Source organism: Esox lucius, chromosome 23 (genome assembly GCF_011004845.1).
Source record: "Esox lucius isolate fEsoLuc1 chromosome 23, fEsoLuc1.pri, whole genome shotgun sequence".
Lineage (NCBI taxonomy): Eukaryota > Metazoa > Chordata > Actinopteri > Esociformes > Esocidae > Esox > Esox lucius.
Window position 1 is genome coordinate 23,911,092 of NC_047591.1, and position 23,660 is coordinate 23,934,751.

The following is a 23,660-nucleotide window of genomic DNA, read 5'->3' on the forward strand; positions in this document are numbered from 1 at the left end:
ACGGAACTTGGAAGTTTACCGACAAACTTATATTTTGTCCAGTGGAGGGCGTACATTCTACATTTTGTATTTTGCCTGTAATTTATAAGGGTTAGAAAAAATCATTGCGCATGTGCCCAGTGCTCCGCCGTACAGTGGGATAATCGTCTTCCTCTTTGGAGAAAACCTGGCCTTCCTTCCTGCCTGCTTATGCATTGGATTTGATTATATTTGTGTTTCGGTCCTCGGTATGGACTCTCAAAAAGTAAGTGCACCCGAACTCATATCGATTCTGATTCTGTCGTCAGCTATGCATGGCATAATGCGGGCAACATTGTCCAGCCTTCAAGCTGCACCGTTAGTTGAAGTGGTAGTTGTGTGTAATGAGACGAGCTTGCTTAGAAAGATCGGAAGCATATCCAACATTAGTTTAGTATTACGCTGTTTTGTCATTGTGAATCAGCAATATGCAGCAGCAAAAAAATAAATCGGTTGCTTGTAACGAATCGTTAGCCGTAGTTGGAAATTGTAGTTATAGTTTTTCTTTAGAACCCTACTTTCATCGGTCTTAATTCTTCAACGGCTGTGGTTCACACGTCTTTGCTGTAACACCTCATTAATTGTATTTGACTTTGGACTTACTTGATATGATGGTACAGGAACACTTCCTACTAATTTACTTCCAAGCAATTATGGTTTTCAATGACAGTGATCAGAGCAGGTGTGAAAGTCATTGAATTCTTAATTGTATATTCTTTATTGTATTGTGTGTGCAGTATCGGCCGTTTGTTTATTTGCCTGCCAACAGGGATCAGATATTTTCTCTAAACTTAATAATAATCATAACGAAAAAAATCATGAATTAGTGTTTTTGTTTGGTCTTGTCATGCTTCTCAGAACATGTCGGGAGTTTGTGAGTAATTTTAAAGGTATCACATTTGTTTTTAAATGTCAAATTTAGCAAGTGAATTGATAAGAGCCTATAGGAATCAGAGGACCATCTTGTCTTTGTTTTTTCTATTATCAGTGTAACTAGGGTGTGACTATGAAACAGGAAGAAGACATGTGCCTCTCTACTTATGTTCTGGATGAAGAAAGGAAACACGTAAAGTACACTAAATGGAGAGCATAGCCGTTAGCAAGTATTGTCAATTTAAGCTTCTTCTAATTGTATTACTTAATAGAGAGGTCACACTGGTGGAACAAGCCTCTTCTTATAGCCCTTACTGTCTGAGAAGAGGGAGTGACATCATCCTAAAGACTAAAGTGACACCGGGAATGGAAATTACTCCAGTAAGGAGCTATACTGTCTGTGCTGTCAGCGCACTGTAATCACACGTTAAGGACATTAATCTATTTGAATTGCTTTTTTTAATTAGTTGTCAATCTCTAGCAAAAGCCATTACATTTTCATCGAATGACGGCTGTATTCCGCCTAATTTCCTGAGATTGAGAGTTAGCCATGTGAGGATGTTTTTCTTTTATAAAATGCACGTTTTTTAGTTGAGCACTGGAAAGTAAAATGTCCATTAATTACATTGCATGTGCCTGTTTCAGGTCTTTCAACTGAGTCACACAATCTCTCATGTTTTAAACAAATCCTGTTTGAGCTCTGTCATTTACATTTTGACGTTTTTCCTGGACAGTAAATGTGTTTTACTGCGGAGTATCTGGCTGATTAGAATACTCCCACAGAAATAGAGTTGACAACATTGAGTTGACATTTGTCTCCCAGGCAAAGGCCTTTGCTGTGGTTACTGTATAGTACTAGTGACTACTGGTCATTTCATATTGTGAACAGATACACGAGAGTACTGCAGATCCCACTCTTATCGTACGGCCAGTTGTTTCAAAAGCCTTCATTCAACCAAAGAACCTACAAAACATCCTGGATACTATAGTTTGATTTTTCTCTCTCAGATGAAGACCTTGTGAGGCAACAATGACAAGGGTTCAGCTGTGCATCTCTGTAGGAAACTGTAATAGTCTGCTTAGAATAGTAGGATTTAAGTCCTGTTAAACCCGACCCTTTGTAGCTTTCATGTATAGCACAAGCTGCTACATGACTGCTAGAGCCAGGCGCGTGTATCAGCTGCTGTTACCTCGCTGTTATGTAACCTGGGTAATCTCACTGAGTTTGCTGTTGTCAATTAGAATTGGGTTATCTATCTACTAAATGAGCACCAATTGGGATGGGTATGCTAAAACCTTCAGCAATATTGTGAATCTCTAGCTTATCTCAAGGCACATTCCTCTCAGATCTGCAGTAGTGCATAGGGGTCAGGGGTTTGAGACAATGGTTGTTTCTGGACTTGGTCCATAGTAGATGTCACGTTTTAGGGTTTTTAAGTATGTATGGATGATCATATTTACTTCCAGTGAACATACATTGTGTTCACTAAACTGTCTGGGGTGTTAGGCAGCAGCTTTAAATAGAATTGGAGCCCTAATCCTCCAAACCTAATCATGTCCTGTTGCTCAGTTGCATGGCCGTCGCTCCCTCAGAACCCCCAGGAACTTTCAGACGTCTGTCAACTGTCACATGACCCGATATCGTACAGACAGTTAACAACAAAAAAGATATTGTATGTGAGACTGCTCCTCCAATAGGAAATGCCCTTCATCTATCCCCTGTAGCTCACCTTGTAAGAGCATGACACTGGCAATGCTCACAGGGATGGTTAGTACCATATATTACATGTCCTACACAACCCTGATTTTACTTGCTTCATCAATTATGAATGTCTGGTATTGATTGGTTGTAGTTAGCAGTGCTGCTATGGATATAACATGTTGGACAATGACATTAGGTCATGGGTCACGCCCCTTACAGTTTCAAGTGGTATTGTCCATCTGATAGTATGGATTAATATGGAAACTTTAAATAGTGGCGTCTTGGAGTCACTGGGTTGCATTGTATATGTTGTCCTAATCGTCACGTATGTTGATGTGTGAGGCTCACAAAGTTTTGCCTGTCTGTGGATATTTAGCTCTATTTCTTCTTCGTGAATGTTGGCCGATGCCAAAAGTCATGTGACACTTTAATGAAAGGAGAATATAAGTGATGCAGGACAAAACTCAGTCAAGCATAAAGACTTAATTCCATTCTGGTCCAGACTAGGGTTGCACGATATTAGAAATTACTGACATTGCGATATTTTGTTTTTCTGATTGATTTATTGCAATATGAAAAAGTACAGGATGTATTTAGAAAGTGCTTTGGCTATCAACCTGACAGTCTGTATCCTTAATTCTTCCCCAGCCCCATCCTCTACAATTAAAATGTATGAAACTTCTGGAAATGTTTATATTTCAAAAAAGGTTGCTAGGTATTAATATGTAACAGTAATAGTATAACAATAGCTACAGTAGTAAAATAGAATGCGCAATTGGGCATAACTTACCAACTGCAAGATGCAGTCTCTGGCCAAAGCACTGCAATCTGGTCCACTTGTTAAGGTGCAGCCTTCACCATGTTCGCGGCATTGTCGTAATACAGACTAGATGACTCCTATCTAGGCCCCAATCAGCTAAAGCTTCTCTCATCCCTGTTGGGATGTTCTCACTTGAATGATCCTCTGGGAAAAATGCAGTTTGCAAACAGCAACTTTTCAGGTGGAAGTCCTCATTAATAAAGTTGACGGTCAGACTTATGTAGGGCTCCGTTGTCCGGCTCGACCACAAGTCTGTTGTTGCTGTAAAACATTCCACTTGCGACAGCTCTGTTTCAACTTGTGCCTTGCATTTCCCGTACAGCTCTGGGATGGCAACTTGAGAAAAATAGTTGTGTGATGGCATTACATACCGCTTGTCAAGCGACCAGATAATGTTTTTAAAACCCTCTTTGGTAACCGTGTTAATTGGTACAATGTCTTTGGCGACGTGAAATGTTATTGAATCTGTGATTTCTCTCTGCTGTTTGTAACCTTTCTCGTATGGTGTAATACTGGCAAATGCATCCGAAATAGATTTTTGCTTTGGACGGCATTGAGATGCTTTGCACTCGTCATACGAAGATTAGTGGTGCCGCCTTAAATGATCAAACATATTGGTCGTGTTGCGTCGTGTTGTGGCAACAATTGCAAGGCACTCTCGACAAAGTACCTGTTTTTGGTCAACATCATCCTGTCTGTAGCCAAAATATTTGCAAATAATTGTCGATGCATTTCTTTTTGCTACCAAATTCTCCTTTTCAGTTTTTTTTGCCTGTTCCTCACTCATCATTTCGTCATGTGAGCCTGCATGTCAACCAAGTGCAGCAACAAACTCTGTGTTTAAAATAATAATAATGAACTGTGTATCCAATAACCCATAAATCAGAGTAAATTACCTTATATCAGACAGATATAAGACTAGTTTTCCATTTGAAAAAAATATATAGGCTATTGTAGACCGATATATGTTTACTTTACTAAATCGCACATTCTGCAATGTGACTATTGCGGATGGGTACATCACAATGTCGATGCTGAAACGATATATCGTGCAGCCCTAGTCCAGACATCACTAAGGACCTAGTGTAGATTGACTCTGTGAACTAGTTCAGAATATGAACTCATAGTGTTGGTCCCTCCATCTTCATATGTTGACATAAACAAGGATACAAGTGAAACGATGGAAGAGCAGAGTCCCAAGATGGTGCTTCATTTCCTACCTAGAGCACTGCTTTTGACCTGAGCCTCATGGACCCTGTTCCAATGTAGTGCAGTTACAATGGTCCCTGATCCCCCTGTCCAGTAGAAAGACTGTTACAATATAACGATCCCCCTCTCCAGTAGAAAGACTGTTACAATATAACGATCCCCCTGTCCAGTAGAAAGACTGTTACAATATAACGATCCCCCTCTCCAGTAGAAAGACTGTTACAATATAACGATCCCCCTCTCCAATAGAAAGACTGTTACAATATAACGATCTCCTTCTCCTGTAGAAAGAATATAGCAGTTTCAGCATGACTTATTATGTAGGCCATCCACAGCAAGCCTTTAAGGCTGAGCTGGTCACAACATGGGCTACTGAATATGACGCTGTACAGAAACAAGGCAAACTCAGTCAAACGTGTACAAGTCGTATGTAGCTTTGTCCATTACTACCAACAGCAAGCACGTTGACTCTCGCCACACTATACCAGGAATAGCCTCCCTGTTGACCAGTGGAGCTGGACCTGCCATAACCAGGTGTCACATTGCTGATCTCAAACGGCCACTGGCACATGGTCAGGAAACACTGCAGTTAGAGCGACCCAACACTGGTTGTGAGATGGTGTGGTTAAGAGGAGGCACGTGACCTGTGACCTGGTGGTTCAGAACATTCTCTGTGTGTGTTCAGGATCAGCGTCTTGCTGAAAGGTGAACCTCCAACCACCAATGCTGGTTTGGCTCCACCCGTCTTTCCCGGCGCCGACCAGGTTCACAGCCCTGCTAATAAAAAGGGTCCCCATAACAGGATGATGATAATGCCACCACGCTTTAATGCTCTCCACGGGAATGGTGGTCGCTCTCGGGGGTGTGTGGTCGCTCTCGGGGGGTGTGTGGTCGCTCTCGGGGGGTGTGTGGTCGCTCTCGGGGGGTGTGTGGTCGCTCTCGGGGGGTGTGTGGTCGCTCTCGGGGGGTGTGTGGTCGCTCTCGGGGGGTGTGGGGTCGCTCTCGGGGGGTGTGGGGTCGCTCTCGGGGGGTGTGGGGTCGCTCTCGGGGGGTGTGTGGTCGCTCTCGGAGGGTGTGTGGTCGCTCTCGGGGGTGTGTGGTCGCTCTCGGGGGTGTGTGGTCGCTCTCGGGGGGGTGGGGTCGGTCTCGGGGGGGTGGGGTCGGTCTCGGGGGGTGGGGTCGGTCTCAGGGGTTATTAACTTTGCACTACACATAGCATTTGGGCAGTAAGTGTGGTTGTATGGCTTTATAATGGTAGGGCCGTATCGTAGTGATGGTTGCATCATATTTTGCCTTTGTCTCACTGTTACATAGAGCACATCTTGGTCCTTAAGTCTGGACAAAACCATGGAGGGGTACCAGCCAGGTCATAGTGTTAGTACAGAGCATAATGGATCAGATCATAACTGTCTCCAAGCTGCTAATAGACAGAACTACCCTTTCTGATGTCAGATCAACTCTGAAAAAGAAAATCCGTGAAAAAACTGATTTGATTGGTAAAACGACCCTCGGGGGGGATCAGAATTAGGTCACCTGTGTAAATGCATTCCAATGTTTTTAATTGATTTAATCATTATGTTAGAATCTATGGCTGCAGACTCACAACATGCATCTGTTTGTCCAACGCAGGTTTCCTCATGGCAGCAAGTTGTCAGCCAGTTAGGGTCCTGACCATAGAGGTTATAATTGGGCTGTGTACAAATATAGCACATGTGCCTTGAGAAGGCATTCAGACCTTTACTTTCTCCACATTCTGTTGTGTTATGTTTTATATGTTTTTTTTTAAAGCTATCATTCTACATGCAATACCCCAGAACGACAAAGCAAAATCATGTTTTGAAATTTGGGTCAATTTATTGAGATAAAAAAAATCACATTTAAACACAGCACTTTATTTGGTTGTTTGTAGAAGCCCCTTTTTGCAGAAATCATAGCTTTCAGTTATGCATCTACCTGCTTTGCACACATGGATTTGGCAAGTTTCTCCCATTCTTCCTTGCAGATCCTGTTAAGGTCTGTCAGATTGGATGGGCAGCATCAGTAAACTGTAATCTTCAGGTCTCCACAAAGATGTTCAGTGCAATCAAGGACATTTACACTTGTCCTGAAACCACTCTAGCACGTTCTAGGCTGTGTGCTTTGGGTTGTTGTCATGCAAAAAAAAGATTGTTTGCCCCAGTCTGACGTTCTGGGGATTCTGGATCAGGTTTTCTTTCCAGCAGTATGTCACGTATGCCTCCACACAATTCTGTCTGTCTACAGTGAGTTCTGTGGACTTCCTGGCTTGGTTTTTGCTCTGATATGCACTGTGACGTGGGGGACCTAAATCACATCCAATCAATTGAACTTGCCACAGGTGAAGTCCAAGTTCAAGAGACATGTGAAGTAAGTGGAGAAAGTGAAGGTGTCTGAACACTTTCACCACATATTTCTGAGCTACAACGGTAGCCTATGGGAGCTATGGTGGTTTGAGGGTCACAGTATGTTTACGTTAGAACCAAAACATTTATTATCATTAGTTAATTTAGCAAAATATTTTTGCAATTTAATCGTGTGTACAAGGTAATTTCAGAAATAGGTATGAGATTCGTAACGTGGCTGAACACCTCTGTTCTCAGAATACGGGCACATATTCAGTTGCCCATATTCAGCATTTTTCAGTTAGTTACATATACAGTTGGGTCTGGAAATAATTGGATAGTAACACAAGTTTTGTCATTTTGGCTGTTTACCAAAAAATATTCTAGTTACAGTTAAATAATGAGCTCAAAACTTTCCTTTTCAACTTTTTTGGAAAGGAAAGAGAAAGGTGCAGTGGTCTCTTAATTTTTTCCAGAGATAGCTAGCTATATACACACTGAACGCAATTTGTAAACGCAACACTTTTGTTTTTGCCCCCATGCTCAATGGGTGAGCATGCTCCCATGCTCAATGGGTGACATGTCCGGTGAGTATGCTGGCCATGCAAGAATTGGGATGTTTTCAGCTTCCAGGAATTGTGTACAGATCCTTGCAACATGGGGCTGTGCATTATCATGCTACAACATGAGGTGATGGTAGTGGATGAATGGCACAACAATGGTGAAATGTATTGTGAAAACCGGGATTCATCCGTGAAGAGAACACCTCTCCAAAGTGCCAGACACCATCGAATGTGAGCTTTTGCCCACTCAAGTCGGTTACGACGACAAACTGCAGTCAGGTCAAGACCCCGATGAGGACGACGAGCATGCATATGAGCTTCCCTGAGACGGTTTCTGACAGTTTGTGCAGAAATTCTTTGGTAATGCAAACTGATTGTTGCAGCAGCTGTCCGGGTGGCTGGTCTCAGACGATCTTGGAGGTGAAGATGCTGGATATGGAGGTCCTGGGCTGGTGTGGTTACACAGGGTGTGCGGTTGTGAGGCCGGTTGGATGTACTGCCAAATTCTCAGAAACGCCTTTGGAGGCGGCTTATGGAGAAATTAACATTAAATTCACGGGCAACAGCTCTGGTGGACATTCCTGCAGTCAGAATGCCAATTACACGCTCCCTCAAAACTTGCGACATCTGTGGCATTGTGCTGTGTGTGATGGAACTGCACATTTTAGAGTGGCCTTTTATTGTGGCCAGCCTAAGGCATACCTGTGCAATAATCATCTTGTTATGCCACACCTGTGAGGTGGATGGATTATCTTGGCAAAGGAGAAGTGCTCACTAACACAGATTTAGACAGATTTGTGAACAATATTTGAGAGAAATAGGCTTTTTGTGTACATAGAGAAAGTCTTAGATCTTTGAGTTCAGCTCATGATAAATGGAGGCAAAAACAAAAGTGTTCAGTGTATGTATGTGTATGTGTGTGTGTATGTGTATATATGTATATGAAACACTTGTACATTTTCTGCCCTCTTCTATTTGCACTTCTGGTTAGATGCTAACTGCATTTCGTTGCACTGTACTTGTACTTGTTCAATGATAGTAAAGTTGAATCTAATATTTGCAGCTGTACACACACCCATCGCTCTTGTTCTTTCTTTAGCCCAATTAGACTGAAACTAAAGGGTGCTTGAATGCTTTGGGGAGACAAAGTTGTATTTCCATGGATGTTTATGCTGGAGTGATGTTAGCATCGATGTGTCAACGTGTTAGAGGTTATAGCACACGGGTGGGCAAGCTAAGGCCTGTGGGCCAAATCTGGTGCGCGAGGCAATTCCATCTGGCCCACGGTAAATAATAAAACCGTTTTGAGGGGAAGTAAAACAGCTCACCAGCCCATTTTTATACATTTAAATCTGAATTTAAATGTAGAAATTATAATGGACCTACTGTATAAATGCTTTAATTACAGCCCTTTTCTGGACTGCAAATCATTTATGATTAACAAATTACAATGGCCCTCCATTTAATTTCAGAATTGGCCCCCAAGCCAAAAGGTTTGCCTTCCCCTGTTCTAGCAGGTGCGCAGGCTTCTTGCATTAAGCAGTGTCGACATCAACACCTCTCTCACCTAGCCCATCACAGTTGAGGTCTACTGGAATGCCACAATGCTACCAAACTGTAGATTTAATGGAATCTGGGCGTTGTATGTGTTAGGGAGGGTTGATATTAATAAACTATCGTAGAACTAGCTGTTACACCTCAAATTCAGCTTACAAAACAACAGTTGGAAAAACTCCATTAATTATGTACCAAATGTTAGACAAGGTAACCATTAAAACTTGTCACTGAAATGTTCCACAGCATGTACCACAAACAATTGGGGTTCTCTAAATGTGATATTTGTTTTTTCACCCAGATAATCGTTATATCATTAAGTTCCATCAAACCGATTTAGTTGGGTTGAGCAATGTCATCCTCTGACCCTGTTCTCGCTGAGAGTTAACGAATATGTATCTGTTGCAGGAGGCCCTACAAAGGATAATCACCACGCTGGCCAGTAAAAATGAGGAGCTCCAAATCTTCATGGAATCACTTCGTCATTCCCTGGCTGGTGTCCAGGTAAGACATAAAGATGAATAAAACCAAGTCTTTCAGTAACATTGAACATAACATCAGCAGTAGCCTTGATATTACTATATTAGACAGTAATTTCCATGCATTTTTAATCATTGGAATCTAATATGAAATGTTCTGACACAGAGATGAATCAGTAGCATGTGTGTGTTTGTGACAGGTGAATACCACACAAGCTGTGTCAGATCTAGAGGAGGAGTTTGACACGCTGTTTGCTGTTCTGGATGAGATGAAGGAGAGTATGACCAACACAATCAAACAAGAGGGGGCCAAGAAGGCAAATGAGCTACAGGTGCCTGACCTTTAAACCCTAACCCCTAACCTTTAACCCTAACACCGTCAAACAGCAGGCACATGGCCATAAACCCACCATAAACCTTAATGCCGTAAGTTCAGCGCAGCTGTAAGTAAGGATGCCTTCCGAGCTACAGGTATCAGCAAATCGCCTCCTCCCACCAAATCATGCGTCAGTGAGGTGCTACTGGGTGGGAGACAGGCTGGTATTTATGGATGGGTGCTGCTGTAATGTCAGGGCAGTGTACACCCCTCGGTCTCTCTATGATGTCATGGTGCTGCTATGACAGTTCTCTGGCCAACTCTTAAAGTCCATTGAGCAGGAACAAAAAAGTGTCTGAAATTACCCCCAGATAAGAGATTACCCATAATCCCTCTGTGTATGTGTGGGGGGGGGGCACTGGCTGGTATTCTGGTTCCCCATATACATCCAGATCACGTCTCATCATGTTAATTATCAGGTAAATGAATAACAAACCCGTTTAGTTTTGGTTCATTTCTTAAGTTGTTAAATCTGAGTCAGTTGTACTTTTAATAAAGGCCTCTTCAAATCAGGCCGTAACATGAGGTTTCAAGGTGAAATATATCAGCCCTGTGACGTGTCATTCTTTAAATATCAATTTTTTTCTTTCCTTGTTTCGTAGAATCAACTGACACAGAGTACCAATGCGTTGGAGAGTGCAGAGGAGCTACTGGAGTTTGCCAACAATGCTCTGGACATCAAAGACGAGGAGGACTTTACTAAGGTACATGCTGATGGCCTCAGACCTCCACCGCTGAGTGGTGGGTGGGCCTTAGATCACAACATTATTTGACTGTGATCAGCAGACAAAAGGAAGTGAGTAATGGTCAATGTTGAGTCACACTAGGTTCAAACAGCTTTGTTTTCTCCTTAACTAACCAACTATGTTCGGGTTTCCCTCTTGTATTTTTTTACACAGTAACAGTATGTTATTGTCTTCTGTGGTTGACCGGGGAGGGGCCTCTGTTCTGTAATACAGCCAATCACACTGCTGCTTGACTCTGTGTCCCTCAACAGGCTCTCCTTCAGCTTCCGTCTGTGTGTCTGTCTGTCTGTGTCTGTGTGTCTGTCTGTGTGTCTGTCTGTGTTTGTGTGTCTGTCTGTCTGTGTCTGTGTGTCTGTCTCTGTCTGTCCGTGTCTGTCCGTGTCTGTCTGTGTCTGTGTGTGTCTGTCTCTGTCTGTCTGTGTCTGTCCGTGTCTGTCTGTGTGTGTGAACTACCAGTCTCAGAACTGCATGCCCACCAACCATGACCTGCATGGCAGTACTAATGGCCCATCTCTTTTTCTCCTCCTTCTCTGCTGTTGTTCTTCCAAGGCTGCCAAGCAGATCAAAGATAGGTATGGCCCCACTTCCCTTCTTCAGTAAGGCTGAATGGTGTGACAAGGCTAGCTTAGTTACATAGCACAGTGTGTTTTTTTGGGGGGGGGTTAGTGATTTTGTCGTTTTACTTCTGCATGTAATTGGTGACAATGTGGGGCCTTCTGGTCAGTCAACTGAAAGTAATATATGCAGCTGCCGTTTAGACACGTGCTGTATGTGATTCTCAGTTTGCTATGACTAAGCCCCAGGTGTGTGTGTGTGTGGTGTGTGTGTGGTGTGTGTGTGCGCCTCCGAGCAAGAGTGCTGTGTTACTACCCTGAATCTCAAATCAACCCCTAATCCAGCTGCCCTGATCTGACCACTATATAGTCTATAGAAATACATGCCTGTACTGTATATGCCTTCTGGTAGATCCTTTTATTACCAAGCGACTTGGTTCTGCATACCTTTTGTATTCATAAGGTTGGCCAGTGCAGGACTCGATCCCATTGGCATTGCTACTGTATGCTCTATGAGTCTTGGGGTTGCTTTAGGATTCAGTGTTGGCCTGCCGTGGAAGTACTGACTGCCCCCTCCCCTCAGAGTCACCATGGCCCCAGCATTCAGACTGACCATGAAGCCCAAGGCCACAGAGAGCATGAGTCACCTGATGGTGGACTTCTCCCAGGAACGACAGCTCCTCCAGAACCTCCAGTTCCTGCCAGGTACGTAATGGTCCAAAACTGCCTGTGATTCTGTTTCTCAACCTGATCTCCATTATACAAGTTGGGAATGACATCGAATGATGACAGCGTGATGGCATCATATTGAAATATGACCCTTACGCTCGTGTCGTCCCACAGAAGCCTTGAGCAGCAGTTGCATTTTTTTTAATGTATTGGTATTAGATCTACTTTGTACGAAAAATATTTGTTATTTCCTTACTTTCTTTCCAACTTGTGTGGCTCGTGAGAAAATCACTCCCAGTTCCCTAGGATGTTTTCTCTGAACGTTGTCCAGTCCATGCTCTGCCCATGGGGCAGCTGCTGTAATCCTGGTCTGTGGTTAGTTCATGTAGAAGAGCTTTTCTCTCTGACCAGAGACAGACTGTTGTGCCAAATAATTGTCAGGGGTTGTTTTTATACTGCAATGACATGTGTGTAGACAGTTAGGACGAGTGTTCTGACATTTTTTCTTCAGACATCTCGTTATACACGGTATGGACCAGTGTTTACTAGTCAGGTTTAGCGCCGATCTGTTCTGACTCTTCTGTAGGTTTTAGTGGAACACGGCGCTTCATGAGTGAATACTGTAATGTGCTGTGACTGCCGCTCCCATTACATTATTATACAGTTCTGTTTTGCTCACACTCAGCCTTCAGTCTACGGGCTCTCTCCTTCCTCCTGCCTCCTCTTGCTCCTGGTACTGTGTCATCCAGGGTTCCTGAGGCTCTACGTTGTGTCACTGCCTGCACAGAGAGAACACGCGTGTCCTGAAACAACACCCACACAGACCTGAGCATTAAACTAGACCAGTGTTTCCCAATCCTGGTCCCCACGACCCAAAGGGGTGCATGTTTTTGTTTTTGCCCAATCACTCACAAACCTGATTCACATGTTGCCCTACCACTCACACACCTGATTCAAATGTTGCCCTACCACTCACACACCTGATTCAAATGTTGCCCTACCACTCACACACCTGATTCAAATGTTGCCCTACCACTCACACACCTGATTCAAATGTTGCCCTACCACTCACACACCTGATTCAAATGTTGCCCTACCACTCACACACCTGATTCAAATGTTGCCCTACCACTCACACACCTGATTCAAATGTTGCCCTACCACTCACACACCTGATTCAAATGTTGCCCTACCACTCACACACCTGATTCAAATGTTGCCCTACCACTCACACACCTGATTCAAATGTTGCCCTACCACTCACACACCTGATTCAAATGTTGCCCTACCACTCACACACCTGATTCAAATGTTGCCCTACCACTCACACACCTGATTCAAATGTTGCCCTACCACTCACACACCTAAACTAGACCACTGACACCCTGAGCACTAAACTAGACCACTGACGCCCTGAGCACTAAACTAGACCACTGACACCCTGAGCACTAAACTAGACCACTGACACCCTGAGCACTAATCTAGACCACTGACGCCCTGAGCACTGAACTACAACAATATTTTTGAGGGAACTGATTTGGGCTGTCTTCATTTGTGATGTAAGTGAACCCATCCTGTAGTGGTCATGTCAATGATAGTCTGTATGGTTTAATGTTACTGTGTTTCCATAGCCATGTTTACTATTTCAGTAAGGTCTGTAAGTCCACAGATTTGGGTGTAATTCATCAAGTTGGCATGGCACTGTTGTTGGTCCATCAGCATAGGAGAACTGCTTTTGTATCTTCAAGATGAATATACGCCTGTGATCCTGTTCCCTGTGGGACCAGAAGTCCCCATAAAAGACAGGAATAACTGACAATTCTGGTTCATTGTCGTTCCTCAAAAATAAAGATTTCTGGTTAGGTTTCCGGTTAGGTTTCCAGTTAGAATTTGGATTCATTTTAGGTTTAGATGTAGGGTGATGAGTCTGGGTTAATTTTAGGCAGAATGGTTAGCGGATAGAGAAAGGGGTGGAAAAGTGTGTGCGTGTGTGTGTGCGTGTGTGTGATATAACGAGGCTGACTGTCATCGGTGCTTCTCTCTGTGGCCACAGGGCCTGATGTTTACTGGAGCAGAAGAGCAGGGCTGGGGCTCCAATGTACCTTAAAGAAAATGAAATAAGCAGCACAGCTCAGACTGGCCTCCTCTTCTTTGGAGAGCAGAAGACATTGATTAATTGGGAACAACCGTCTGTCCGATACAGACTTATAAGGCTCACCATGTCAAGCCACTTCCAAACTGTAACCGCTTCACTGTACTACACTCAACCAATCCTCCTGGTTTATAGATGTACTGTCATGTGAATGAGTAAGTATTTGCACACATGGATATTTGTGCTAATTTCTAACCACATTCATTGATAAAAGTAACCCAATTTAACATTTCATACAAAAAACATTAAATAAATATTCAATTTCCTTTTGTGGGAAGAAGAAAAAAGGACATCATGCCAAGATCAAATGACTTATCCAAGGCCCACAGAAGAAAGATTATTGATGCCCATGAATTTGGGAGGGGTTACAAAGCCTTTTGAACTACATCATGCCGCAGTTTGACAGATAACCGCTGCCAGGCTATATAGAAAAGATTGTCCCACCATATTCACCACAAGACCTTACCTAAAGAGGCTCATAGAAGTCCCAAACAACTCCAGGGTAACATCCAGGGATCTACAAGACACCTCTCTTCTCAAAAAAAGGAAATCAAGACAATTTACATTTGCCAGACAACACCTGGCCAAAGACCAACACTACTGGAACAATGAGCTCTGGAGAGCGAAGTCAAAGGTGGATTGTTTGGCTGCAATGCCAGATGACATGTTAAGCGAAAACACTGCCTTTCAACAGAAGAAACAGATACCAACTGTAAAGCATGGAGGCGGTGGCATTTTGGTATGGGGCTGCTTTGCTGCCTCAGAGCCTGGCCAAGACAGCCTGCCATCATTGACTCAACCATGAATTCCATATTGTACCAGAGAATTCTTGAGAATGCGAGGTTCTGTGAGGTTCAAAAATGCTTATGATTCATTTACAAAAGGAAAACTAAAATCGATGTATGATTATTTTTTTGGACTTAAAGTCATAGAGACGCCTAAATGAAATGATTCTTAGACCCACAGAGACCTTCCATTAACAAAGTTTTCCTATCTACTACAAACCACCTTCTACTTTTAGTCTCTCTCTACCCTAATCTATCTCACACCTCAATATCTATCCCTTTCTTTTTATGTTCTTGATCATGATTGATTGATACTATGTTATCTACACATTTTTATGGGTAGGTAAAACACAGCGCTTGATAGTGAAAACATTGTTAAAACAATGTTTGTTAATTGCAAAAACAACACAGAAGTTGTAAATATTTGTCCACACAAGGACCTGTTCCTGCTGTTACAAAAACAACGTCCTCCTTCCTTGTTATGTGATTTCAGTGCCCCGTGCCCCAGAGATCGATGTAGGCGACTGCCTGGTGTCAGACAACACTGTGTCGATAGCCTGGAAGATGCCTGTTGAAGACAGCAAGATTGACCACTACATCCTTGAGTACAGAAAGACCAATCACGAAGGACTACCTCGTGTCAAAGACGAACGAAGCTGGGAGGTGGTAGATTCTATCAAGACCACAGAATACTCACTGACAGGTATTGTTCAGCTTCCTGTTTTTTTTTTTAAACGTTACTCCACTGTTTTGAATTGCTTTAAACAATGGGTGAGTTCCTTTGAATACACAAGTGAGTTTATTTACACTTGTCCTGCAGGTCTGAAGTTTGACTCCAGGTTCCTGAACGTCCGAGTTCGAGCCTGTAACAAGGCAGCAGCTGGGGAATATTCTGACCTAGTAACCTTGGAAACCAGAGGTAGAAATACATATTCATTGCTACATTAATGTAAATGTATTTGTCCATGAAGTTTTTCCTCTGACACGAAACTACTTCTCCTTTTGCTCGATTGACTTCTTCCCAGCGTTTAACTTTGGCTTTGATTCGTCATCGTCCCACTTGAACCTGAAGGTGGAGGACTGCAGCGTGGAATGGGACCCCCAGGGAGGGAAGGGGCTGGACAGCAAGGTGAAGGGCAAAGAGAACAAGGGCAGGTGAGACGCCATCTGATCCACCCGGGTGGCTCCTAAGGAATGCCGCCCTGTCCATTGACCTGAGATCCACACAGTGTGTTCCTAATGAAACCCAGACTCTCCAAAGACGTTAGGGGACCTGTTGGATATTTGCAGTACGATGACGCTTCCCCAATCCGAGAGCAAGACGGCGCTGATCCCAAATTGTCAAATCCTGTATGATCTCCACATAGGACCACATAGGGCCAGGGGTCACTGTAGGATATTTCTTGATGTTTTTGCCTGGTACTGCAGTTGACCTGTCCTGGTCTTGGATCTGTAAGTGCAGTCTTGCCAACTCCAATGTTAAGGCGCTGTCCTCACATCCCCATCGCATCAAGTTTAAGTTATCAAACTGTCAGAAGGATTCTGGGATTGATGGAGATCATTCAGTATTCATTCTGAAATATGAACCCAAGTGCATACCGCCAAGGTTTAGTGTCACATTCTGTTTAAGGAACAAATGAGTCCAGGATCTCGAATCCTGCCGAAGAGTAGCTGCTGCCTCTGGCTCATGGCGATCCTAATAAAATGTAAATCCTTAATGATCTTCTTCACTTTTCTTGTGACAGCTTTGACAAAACTGAACAAACGGATCGGAAACCAGGCTAGAATTCAACTGACATTTTTAGATTTCACATTCTTCTGAGTCAAAGGGGCACAGTCCTTTCTATTGAGCAGAAGTTTGAAAAGGACCTTTTGTGTGTAGGTCCTTTCAGGAGCAGCTGGACACTTTAGAAGCTAATGTTTTATTGAAAAGCTGGTTCTCATACCTTGGGTATCCATTTGCAGTGCAGCTACTCTGAATACTGTGTGCCAAGTTTAGGCTTCTTTTTCTCAATAGATGAACACATTGGTTTACACTTTAAAGGTCCAGTGTTGTTGATAGACTGAGAAAATGAGTTTGACTGGGACCTCTTCTTATGGAAATAGTTTGTGATGTTACCATACAGTTATATAACATACATTGTACCCCCTGCTTCTGGAGAGACATACATTTAAGGTTTCTTTTGTCTGTAAGAGTAAAGGATTAGTGTGATTTAGTGCCTAATGGCATGGAAAACCTTTTCACATTTAGTCAAGTCTTTTTAGACTATTTAACAGGAAAGTGGTAAATTATAGAGAAGAGGGTTTTTGCTAAAATAGTAGCAGCACAACCTCTGGACAACCTTGAGATAAAGCGGTTTAAAAACTCCACACTGGACTTAATGGAATGTTTTTATTTTAATCAGATGCTCTTATGCTTTTTTGTCAACAGTGCACACCTAACCAATCTGAAGAACATGGCAAGGTGATCACGTGACTCTAGCTGTAGGTTGTAGCATTAGGCTACCTGAATGTAGTGTTACCTGTAACCTGTGACATTAGACGCTACCTGTAAGTGAGATCAGGTTGAGACCGTCTGAGGTGATGCTTCTACTTTCTAACAAACCACAGCCAACATAGCATCTACAGGTGTGGGGAGTCGCTTTTCACTTGACATTCGATTTGGCCAACTAAATTCATTTAAAATATGACACTGGACAATGTTTCCACCACAAAGAATCTGGTTCTGTTTTGTCCCTTTGAAAGCCCCTCCATCTGTAAATGACATCTGTCTTAACTCTCTCTTTCCAAAACCCTTTAGGGTTCTTGCCTTTTTCTTTCCTCTGCTCTTCTGAAGAAATGGTGACAAAAGGAAATCTAATGAACTTCTATTCCTAGGCGACCAATGTCTTTTACAGAATCAATGTACACTTAATAGCACAGCATTGATTTTGCTTTTACACATTTTTCCTATGCTGGCAACCAATGGTTCTGGTGAGTAACAATTCATTATACTGTAGTGTGTGTACTGTAGAGATCCATGTTTGTCCTGTCATTCGTTTTCATATAGTGTCCACAGAAACCAATCACATCCCTCTCTCAGACAAAAACAGTGACCCTATCCACGGCATTGAAATCCTGCCAGCTCCATTATGTAGTCCTTTTCCACATTAGGTCACAACAGCCTCTCACCCCGTTGCTATAGATCCACCCTCCTCTAAACCACGCCCCTACAGGTCTTGGGAGGGGTGTGTCCCACATACAGTAGGGGAGCTATACAGTAACAGTGTTGAAGAGGCTGGCACTAAACAAACGAAATCCCATCGTATTCGTCACGGCGCCTATATCATCTGTCTGCCTATTGGCCGAGCCCCTGTCATCTGCCAGCTGTTGTTCAGAGTCCCCTGATCATAAGAGCCATGCAGCAGATGGGCCCGGCTGACACCCCCACGAGCTGCTGGAATCCCCCGGAGATCCTGGGAATCCCAGTGGCCAGTAAGGGCTGAGCACATTAGAGTGGAGCGACGGGAGAGGAGATTGGTCACATCTAAATTCCACCAAGCCCTATATCAGCCAGGGCTTTAAACTAGGAACCATTTTGAAAAGTAGTAAGCCTTTCATAGTGCCAGTGTAGTAGATTGCTGAGTCATATTGTATGTTTTGGGCTGTAGAGGTCACAGGTCTGTTCCTAACTGCTCGAGGAGTATCCCACCACTAAATTTCAACCTGAAACAGTCCTTTATGCCACGATCACTTAGAGCACATTTAAATTAGTCTCTTTGTTGCCATTTCTTCTGTCCGTGTCTCTGTCAGCCTGGGTTTGGGCGTCTAACTCCACTGGGTTGGTTGTTTTTGTTCTAACAGTGTTTGACGAATGTGTTCACACCCCATTTCGTACCTTATCATAGTGCGTCACTCAGGCATGGGCTTGTCTTATTAGTCACCTGCTGGACACTGAGGAGAACCATGTCTCTAAGTCCATCCAGCTGGATGTCCCATAAGAGACGGGCGTCTCCACAGCGTCCCTGTTCACACAGCTGTCGGTCTGATGTGTCCGTCTTTAGACAAATGTCAGATGTGTTCCTCTTGTCTCCTGCCTGCTTCCTCCCGTCTGTAGAAGTGGAACTCCATCTCCCAAGAGAACGTCGATGACGCGGTCACCTGCCATCAGAGGAGGCAGAGACAGGTTCACAGGGGAGTCGTACACTGTGTTAGGTAAACACACACACATGTGGGGATGAATATACGCTAAACCCAGCCGTTTTGGACCCCATTGCCAATATTTATGATTTCGCCCTCTGGTGAAATCCTGTAGAACTGCAATAAAGCTTTTCATATTGGTGTTCAATGCAGCAAATCCACTTTTTACTTTTGTAATTTAACTGATGCTCTTCTCCAGAGTGAGAATTGATTCCATAGGAATCAAACTTACAACCCTGTCATTTTAAGCACCATGCTCTACAAACTGAGCTTCTATGGCAAAACAGCCTCCATCACAGGCTCTATTTAAAGTCATGACATTTTATTTTAGTTGGTAACGGGGTGTCTTAGGCATCAAGCAAGATGTCTGGTTCTGTCAATACAAAACAGACTGTTCAGCCAGCAAAAATATGATCCAAATGCCTTCTGCATCATCCCAGGTGATTCCAGTATGGATGGAGGTCAGCACTACTGGGAGGTGAAGGCCCTGAAAGACTGTAAGTCCTACAGCGTGGGCGTGGCCTACAGGAACCTGGGCAAGTTTGACCAGCTCGGTAAAACCAACACCAGCTGGTGCATCCACATCAACAACTGGCTGCAGACCTCCTTCGCTGCCAAACACAACAACAAGGCCAAGAGTCTGGACACAGCCGCACCAGACCGCATCGGAGTCTTCTGTGACATAGATGGAGGTGGGTTCCTAGAGTAGCGTGAACAGGTTTGGCTTGTGCATTCTGAACTGGATTCTGGCAAAACATGTAAATATATTTCTGTAAATTGTGGCTTTAAAAGGTCACAGTCTTGCACTGTTCACCCGGCACTGCCAGAGGACTGGATACCGCTTTGAGTCTGGTTCCTTTCTAGGTTTCTTCCAGGGTTTTTCCTAGCAACTGTCCATCGTTGCTTTGTTGTTGCTTGCTCTTTGGGGTTTTAGACTGGGTGTCTTTATAAGCACTCAGTGACAAATGTTGAATTGAAAAGGGCTTTATAAAATATGAATCATTTTAAATATTGAGGTACTCAATCAATTACTCAATTCAACAGCTGCTCCTTTTCAGAGTGTCCTACAGTAATTAAGTACTGAAGTCAAAGGCATACAGTTTGTCCCCCCTATAAAAAACTAAAGCAAAGTTGCTCTCCTTGCAACTCAGTTCTCTAGGTGTCAATTGATCCATACACTGTATTACATAACAGCACATGAGCAGTAACATTCAATATACTGTATCTCTGGCAGTGGATAGTTCTTGGATCATATTTGAATTGCAGCTGTGTCCAGAGTTGTCCTGTACTCTTAAGTGGTTGACAATGTCAGTGTAACAAGGTAGCCCCTATCATTGGACATAGGTCACTGATGTTGGTGTGTCTTCGAGTCTGCCGGAAGGTAATTCTATATCCCTCAGGGGGCTGTGACCATGGGATGTGGATAGACCATTGGATACTGCCATATTGGATTTCAACCATCTGCCCCTTCACTGTACATCACATGACTGTTTTAATCATGTGTTCTCTGTGTATTACACAAGTTTCAACCAGTAGGTTTCTTTGGCCTAAATTCTGTATTTTGCCTCCCTCAGGACAACTCTCTTTCTATAACGCTGAAACAAAGCAGCTGATCCACACGTTCAAGGCTAAGTTCAGTCAACCTGTTGTCCCAGCCTTCATGGTGAGTTGTTTGTGTTTCGGGGAACTGCCACTCTGCCATGCCTTTGGAACAGCTGTCTGTCTCTCTACTTACTGCTCACCTGGGTGATGTGAATACCACATTGACTAGAATAAAATCCTAAATGATCTCCGTGTTTAGACAAGGAAATCCGGTTCTCTGGTGTGGCGTTTGGAGTCTTCTAACAGAGAGGTTTATTAGTGAAGTGTGTTGTGTTGTCACCAGGTTTGGTGTGGAGGTCTAAGCCTGTCCACGGGCATGCAGGTCCCCAGTGCCGTCAGGAGTTTCCACAAGACTGAGAACGGTTTGGGAGGATCCAACAGCAGTCTGAACAGCATGGCCCAGTAGCCACCCGCTCAGTGACCACAGCCCTAATGAACTCTATTCACTGTGTAGTGCACCACTTCCAACCAAAGCCTGCGTAGGGTCCTAGTAGGGTTAAAGTTGTACACTTTATAGTGAATTGGGTGCCACTGTGGACACAACCAAACGATCAACTGAACTGGCTCCTGTTCTGACTTCCTGCTTCCTGTGCAAGTACAACTCTTCCTGTTCCTGATATGTCAGTTGTATCAAGCCAGCCGCTGCATCTGCCATACAGGCCAAAACCCTGAGCCTTTATTTTGTCTGGAGGAAACAAAACCAGCCTCGCCTTCGCAGCTCCTTGCAGTTTAACCAACCAGCTCCAGACCTTTCAAGGAAGCATCAACCTTTAAGATCAAATCCTGTTCCTGGACAATGACTGTCTTGTGGTCTTCTAATCCTCAGATAGCACACTTGATTCTAATAATTAGCTGGTTGATAACCTGAATCAGGTACATCTGGGGTTGGACAGAGAGCATGCAGGACAGTACTGCTCCAAGAAAAGGGTTGGACAATAATCTAGTTCTAATGTAAAGTGTCGAGGGAACCCCTTAACCATGCTTCAGCGTTAGGTGTCGAGGGAACCCCTTAACCATGCTTCAGACTTAGGTGTCGAGGGAACCCCTTAACCATGCTTCAGCGTTAGGTGTCGAGGGAACCCCTTAACCATGCTTCAGACTTAGGTGTCGAGGGAACCCCTTAACCATGCTTCAGCCTTAGGTGTCGAGGGAACCCCTTAACCATGCTTCAGACTTAGGTGTCGAGGGAACCCCTTAACCATGCTTCAGAGTAAGGTGTTGTGGAACCCCTTAACCATGCTTCAGACTTAGGTGTCGTGGAACCCCTTAACCATGCTTCAGAGTAAGGTGTCGTGGAACCCCTTAACCATGCTTCAGAGTAAGGTGTCGTGGAACCCCTTAACCATGCTTCAGCTCCCAAACACAGTGCTTCCCAACTCCAGTGCTCCATTACTCCCAAAAGCACAATGATTAGTTGAGTCAAGTGTTTTCAAGTGTGCTTATCTGGGGCAAAAATAAACATGTCTGTTTGGTCTGCTGGGAGACTGACACAGGGACCCACTGTGTCAGGATACGACACCTATAGGATAGTAATTCTGTATCAGGAATGCTAGGCGCTTAATCAGGGAATAGATGAGTGCACTTTGTTCTCCCTTGTTGTAGTTTGAATGCTGAGTTGTAAATCATTCAGTCTCTCTTGAACATGTGAAGGTGTGCTTTGGTATGACGACAAACCCTGTTGATGATATGCCAGCTGTATATTAACTTGTGTGTGTGTGTGTGTGTGTGTGAGACTGTATGAAGGTGAGACTACTCTATCATAGAGGCAATGTTTTGTTTGAGCCCCTCTGTTTCTTCAGAATGCTACTGTAAATGCATTGTTTGAACAAAACTGGAAGTTCACCCTATCCACGACCTGAAGTAGGCTTGACTTAAATGATGTAGGACGTTTGCACAGTGTATGATACTGTATGATACTTAGTGCTGCTTTGGATGCAACCCTTTTCTTATGTTCACAAGTTCTGCCTCAGACACTGTCCGTTAGCTGGACCAGGCTGGGGCGGACAAGCATCCCAAATGGCACCCTCATGTCCATAACGTGTACTCCTTTTGCCCCCGAGCTCCAGTCACCCTGCTCAAAATCAGTTCACCATGCAGGGAATAGGGCACCATTTACGATGCCTCCCTTTGGAAGCTGGACGTTGTACGTGTTCTTATTCATGTCTTCTGCGTGCCAAATGGCACCCTGCTCCCTATATAGTTGAGAAATGCACACTATATAGGGCTTATGGTGCCATTAAGGGACACACTTTCAGTCAGTTGCCACTACTATTACTGTACCATTAATGCGTTGAGAATGTCATGCCATATGGCTCAAACAGCGGGACTTCAATTAGCTACACAATTTGAAAAAGGGCAAAAAAAGGGAGATATTAATATATATTGGTAATTATGTTGATAATTGTGGGCACTGTCAGCTTGAGTGAAATATCTGTCAAATAATTGTGTCGATACCATCACCAAAGATTTTTTTTAAAGGGGGAATTGTAATGGAAATACTTTATCTTCTGCCACCTGGTGTATGGAAGATGTCATTGCAATAATTCAGCAAAGTGGAAAATAACAGCTGGTCATATTGCTCAACACTGTCAACACATTACATTTCATGTATTACTTACATTATATTGTGAAATTATGAATATTTTCTGTTGACATATTTAAGTTATCTCAGTGGTCTTAATGTAAAAAAAAATCTGAATTATTGTGCAAAAAATTATTCTTACAAAACAATAACTGACCCATTTATGCATCATTATCAAGTCTCATATACTAGTCATGGAACTGTTGTACATTTTTGGTTATTTTCTACCATATTTTTCATGCTGGTGTTCTTTGTTGGGCCCTATCAGAAGGAACGTGCTGTTGTCCTAACGTGGGCCAACCCTTTGAGTAAAGTTCACACTTTACAAAGATATTTTTTGTGATATTTGACTGCAATATGTGATTCGTTAGATCTCTCCTCTCTGTTGAACACCAAATAAACTGTTTTCCCCCAGGCTACCTGACCATGTTTTTTCAT

General features: G+C 43.4%; 1 protein-coding gene across 12 annotated transcripts; it reads left to right on the forward strand.

The window, feature by feature from the left end:
* The first annotated feature begins 113 nt into the window (after window positions 1–113).
* On the forward strand, window positions 114–23,639 carry fsd1l (fibronectin type III and SPRY domain containing 1-like). 12 transcript variants are annotated; one of them, XR_004575217.1, is made up of 15 exons: window positions 1,079–1,272; window positions 9,508–9,603; window positions 9,779–9,910; window positions 10,557–10,658; window positions 11,250–11,272; window positions 11,838–11,959; window positions 15,354–15,563; window positions 15,681–15,779; window positions 15,886–16,015; window positions 17,292–17,324; window positions 18,957–19,054; window positions 19,480–19,731; window positions 20,614–20,702; window positions 20,925–21,928; window positions 21,965–23,639. XR_004575217.1 is itself a non-coding variant. In XM_029117021.2 (14 exons), exons 1-14 carry the CDS (start codon window positions 230–232, stop codon window positions 21,045–21,047), a joined length of 1,524 nt encoding a protein of 507 aa, XP_028972854.1. In that variant the 5' UTR covers window positions 114–229; the 3' UTR covers window positions 21,048–23,639. The 12 variants fall into 12 exon arrangements, 10 of the variants coding, with proteins under 10 accessions (XP_028972854.1, XP_034145940.1, XP_028972855.1 ...); XR_003777856.2 differs by having other exon boundaries at window positions 20,925–21,597; window positions 21,672–23,639; XM_029117021.2 differs by lacking the exon at window positions 1,079–1,272 and adding an exon at window positions 114–244 and having other exon boundaries at window positions 20,925–23,639.
* The last annotated feature ends 21 nt before the right edge of the window (window positions 23,640–23,660 follow it).

Bases quoted from the DNA above. Each gene is read 5' to 3' on its own strand.
- fsd1l (XM_029117019.2), top strand. From the start codon at position 1,099: ATGGAGAGCATAGCCGTTAGCAAGTATTGTCAATTTAAGCTTCTTCTA. The intron at 11,273-11,837 runs GTATGGCCCCAC...CCCTCCCCTCAG, and splicing joins GCCAAGCAGATCAAAGATAG to AGTCACCATGGCCCCAGCAT. The intron at 19,055-19,479 runs GTAAACACACAC...GCATCATCCCAG, and splicing joins GGAGTCGTACACTGTGTTAG to GTGATTCCAGTATGGATGGA.